At 41.5% G+C, this 4,880-nt stretch overlaps 1 protein-coding gene across 2 annotated transcripts; it reads right to left on the bottom strand.

Moving 5' to 3' along the window:
- Positions 1–1,137: 1,137 nt before the first annotated feature.
- On the bottom strand, positions 1,138–4,678 carry LOC118513619. Of its 2 annotated transcripts, none has more exons than XM_036059678.1 (4): positions 4,578–4,678; positions 4,412–4,485; positions 4,217–4,333; positions 1,138–4,130 (listed from the first exon to the last, which is right to left on the bottom strand). In XM_036059678.1, exon 4 carries the CDS (start codon positions 2,700–2,702, stop codon positions 1,161–1,163), a length of 1,542 nt encoding a protein of 513 aa, XP_035915571.1. In that variant the 5' UTR covers positions 2,703–4,130; positions 4,217–4,333; positions 4,412–4,485; positions 4,578–4,678; the 3' UTR covers positions 1,138–1,160. The 2 variants fall into 2 exon arrangements, with proteins under 2 accessions (XP_035915571.1, XP_035915582.1); XM_036059689.1 differs by having other exon boundaries at positions 3,079–4,130.
- Positions 4,679–4,880: the final 202 nt, after the last annotated feature.

The following is a 4,880-nucleotide window of genomic DNA, read 5'->3' as shown; positions in this document are numbered from 1 at the left end:
AATGTTTGTTTAAAATTTGGCCATTCTACAGGATCCCCTCCAAATCTCGGCAACTGCATAAGCGATTGTCTTTTTAATAGTGTTTCTATGTGCGGCGATCCTTGTTTGTCGCTCGCAATAGTTGTTACTGCTTTCAAAAATTCTTGGAATTGCTCTTTCGATTGTTCTTGTTGACCAAGCAATAGTCTTGAGAACATAGCCTCTGTTTCCTTACTAGCGGATTCCTTGGGCAATCTATTAAGTTCATATGCTATTTTTTGACATTTTACGCAAAGCCAACATTCTTCCGGTTTTGGTTTACGTGTTAGTTTGGCACATGTTAAATGAAACCACCTATCACATTCATAGCATGAAATCATGCTTTCTTCGGAAGTGTCTTCCGCCACGCACAATCGGCAACTGCCGGAAGTGTTTGTGGTAAATTTATAAGGCATTTCGGCGGATCTTTAAAATTCCTACTCTGAGCTATAGATAAGAAAGTTCGACTTACCGTTTTCGGTGTTACCTTTCCTTGACGTGCCCGGTAGTTTAATGTGGTCTCGATCTCGCTGATAATTCACTCCGGAGTCGTACTAAAAAACCATCTGCACCGATAGTCAACTGACTTACTCCGTTAAGATACGCCTTACGAGAACTTTTTCCCACCTGCGTATTGCTGATAAGTTTCTTTTATGCACTGGTGTTTATGTCCTCAATTATTTAAACGCGAGCACTTTAAAACGATCGAAACGTCATTCACTCGGTTAACTTATTATTCCGCGGTTGTCCACGTACTGATTGTTAAACCCGATTTCTTTCGTAAGCATAGACGTCTTCGCTAAACATTTAAAGTTTCTTTCGGGTTATTTCGGATGTGAATTTTTTTCGTTCACTCCGGAGCCGTATTGTAACACTATTGTTCTCAAATAGTAACATAACGTACTCCTTTTAGTTCTACCTTTTTGGAAGAACTTTATTACCCTTTGGTATGGGTTAGTTCGGAGCCGTGTGTATTGCTTATATAAAGCTTATATCACGCACTGGCACTCACTGATGCTCGCCGATTTTGTTCTGCACTTGTGCACATTGATATGATCGCAACGGCACTCGATCGGTTCACTTATAGCACTGTAGTTCTTACGTGTATTAATTGTAAACCGTTTCACTCGCTGCAATTCACTTTATTTTTCACAAGCGCAGAATTTGAATCTGAACCTTTTTGAAGCACTGCTTGATCCGGGCCGATGCTCTGTCTCATTCCGATACTGATGATGTATTGATACTTCATTTGCGCCGTTTATCGTCAAGGCATTCGCACACAACACATCGAATTGTTCCTGATTCTCGCTCACTCTTGGTTTAAGTTTAACTGAGGAGGGCGTTAAACCCTCCGCAGTTACCAAGGCGTCCATCGCACACAACGCATCCCTTCCCAAAATCACTTCGTAAACACTGCTATTGTCTGGGACCACATAAAAAGACATTACCGGATAAGTTTGCCCGTCGATACACACTTCGGTTTCTACCCGACCCAATGCCTTCGTTTTTTTTTCACCAAAACCGTTGAATACCATGTCGGTCTTTGCCAACAATAGGCTACCGATTTTGTTCCTAACACTGTATTGTAACAAACTGTATTCGCTGCCGGTGTCAAAAAGCGTTTTGAAATAGTATTGCCCGATGCGCATGTCAACAGTTCCACTATTTTCACTCGAAACGAGGTTCGTATTCCCAGGATTGTGCCTGTTTCGATTTCTTGGACAACTGTTCGACACGTGGCCGCGCTCACCGCACGAATAACATTTCGGTCCTTTTGTTCGAGAATCACATTCCCTTGCTCGATGACCAACACCACCACACTCGAAGCATTTTTTCGGGTTTTCTTCTTTAACACACTTCTTAGCTTCATGTCCGACATCGCCACAATTGTAACATTTTCGTTGATTTCTTGGTTCAACTCGCGTAACACTCTTTTCCGATGTTCTTTTGGCTTCTGCTCTTTCAAGGAATAACAATTCCTGCTTTAGCTCGGTCATGTTGCTCGTTCGATACAGTGACGCACGCATTCTTGTTTCATGGGTCACGCCGTCCACGATGTATTCGATTAGGCTGCATTCGTCAATATCGGCGTCACGATCTATGCGTTGCATTTCATATACGTACTCAAGCATAGTTTCCTTATGCGTTTTCCGTCGAGCCATAAGCCTTCTATGAACATCACCCGAGCGCACTATCTTTTCGAATTCCTTTATCAGCTTAGATCGTAACACCGGGTAGGATGATAAAGTTTTTTCCGTTGCCAGGAAACTTCTCGCAATGCCCACCATCTTACGTCGACACATGATGAACATTTGGTCTTCGGACCACAGTGCCATTTTTGCGACACCCTCAAAATCGTCGAACCACGCTCTAATATCCTTTGTCAAATCCGCTCCATAGGGCTCAATTCCGTCCTCCACATCTCGGAATGAGTATGGCTGCACTGGTGTATGGATTATGGCCGTTTTTGTCGCGTCTACTAGCGATCCGCTTTCCGCATCCATATAGCCCGTTGTGTTCGCGGCATCTTCGATGGAATTTTGTTCGGGAACGGCTTCTAAGGTTATTCCGGAATCCATGATCCGTTTCGCCAGGTCCTCTTTACTGCCGGACGTAGCCAAGCCAGCCATTTCACACTTTCGCACTAGGCCAACACGCGTAAATTCTTCCACCAATCGTTCCATAGTTTATTCACACCGCACGACCTGTAACACACAGCTCACATACACGTCGATTGTTTCTTTTTTAGTGCACACAGCACTCTCACATGAATAACAGCACACAGCCGAAGCACCGAATACTTTCCAGGAATCGCCTACCACACACGCGCACGTCGATCCCTTGGCGCACACAGCAACCACTCACACGACCTGCCGCACACAGCTAGTAAAGTGAACCTTTTCCGCGTATCGGTATATTCACACCCGTGCAGGTCTTTATTTTGGCGCACACAGCAACCACTAATAGGACCAGCCGCACACAGCAAACGGGTTTTGGGAATAGGTATATCCCACTTCTGACACCAAATGTAACAATGGGAGAAATGGAACAACTGAAGAATTTACGGAGCAGCAACTTTATTTCATGACCTTATCGCTCTGCTGACGTTTCGCTACTGATCTACTTTTCATCCTCTGCCCAAGGTGATCCTTCTCATTTTACTCGGTACAGGGTGATCCTGCCTGCTACCCAACTAACGTTTTGATTTTACATGTATTTAAAAAAATAAGGACACTTAGTTAGTGAAGGAACTTTATAACAAAACAAAAAAACACTAATAATGAGAATGTTGATGTCTGTGGTGCGTGGATTTAATCTTACCTTCTAGGTTCAGTCTTTGGCGGGCATGCTTCAATTTATTTTGGAAGAATGTTTTAATTTTTTGAGGAGTTGGAGTTACTCCGTGAAAGGTTCCAATGTGCTTAAATAAAGCAAGAATATTTTTATATCCAAACAACGGAATTTTTTGGTTCGGATGTCCAATTCCCGTCCAGCTCATCTCTATAACAAACTGTCTGGCAAATATGATGTCCATCGCTGAATGAAGCCTTTCTTCCGAGCTATCTGTTGGCAGCTGGCATTCCAGATATTCTTCAAATTCTTTTTTGTACTGTTGATCATTAAGCTGCTGATCCACTGCATCCAACATTTCTTTGGATGCGATCGGTTCCCAGTTGAATGAACTATTTGTTACTAATCCTGGACGAGGAAAGATTTTATCTAAGATCAAGTCCAGCTTAGTTTTAATAATTGCTTGATTTTTCTCAACAACTCGAACCCTGTTGGCGTGGTAAGTTTCTATTTCATTAAGTTTCTGGTCCAAATTTGTAATTTTTTTGTCATGTCATCCATTTTCTGTCCAATTGAAACTAAAAGATCGCGCAATCCTGCGTCTATAGAAGATTTTGTTGTCTCTAGATTTATGGGACTATTGCTGCTTATGGGTTTGGAAATGTTGGGTTTGTTGGATGCGGAAAAAATGGAATCCGAAATGGATGCGGGAACATTGCGGTGAACGATGTTTGTTGCAGGTTGGATGTTCTTGGATATATTTTTTGCCGTTGGTAGTTGTTTTATAAAATCTGGATGTAGTGTTGGTTGTGATGAGGAAGCTGTAACACAACGATGAAAAACAATACATATTAATTTTAATACTGCTCCCAATCTTTTAAACGCATGCCGAGAAAACCATACAAACCTGCGGAAACACTGCGGTGAACGATGTTTGTTGGAGGTTGGATGTTCTTTGATGTATTTTTTGCCGTCGGTAGTTGTTTTATAAAATCTGGATGTAGTGTTGGTTGTGATGAGGAAGCTGTAACACAACGATGAAAAACAAAACATATTACTCTCAATACTGCTCTAAAGTTTTATGAACCAATATTTGTTATACCTGTAGGCTGCGGCTTCTCGGATAAAACATATTTTCCGTCTCTCATATTGAGCACCACAATCTTGCGTGGTGTGCTAAATGATTCGCCACATCGTTAAAACACGAACAAAGAGATAAATATATTATACATCGAATCCTTTGTTACATGTATTTTAAAAATACATACTTTTCCATGTTGCTTGGTTGCTTCTGTTATTGGATGTTTACGTCTCTACACAACACAACCGCAATAGCTCACACGGATCAGATGGAGGACAAGCAACTCGGTAATTACAAGTTCAAATCAACTTATAACCCTATATAATTGATAACACAGAAAAAGATACGAAAGCCACCGGTAAAGGGGGGGTACTACACACAGCTATGGCATATGAATGAATAAGTATGAATTTTAAATAAATGACAGCTAAAAGAAAAAAAGATTTTTTTTTCGTTTTTACTTGCTTGAAAACGGGACGTTTTTATTTTC

This window comes from Anopheles stephensi, chromosome X (assembly GCF_013141755.1).
Source record: "Anopheles stephensi strain Indian chromosome X, UCI_ANSTEP_V1.0, whole genome shotgun sequence".
NCBI lineage: Eukaryota > Metazoa > Arthropoda > Insecta > Diptera > Culicidae > Anopheles > Anopheles stephensi.
Note: the sequence above shows the minus strand (reverse complement) of the source record. Positions and strands in the feature narration are given on the sequence as shown.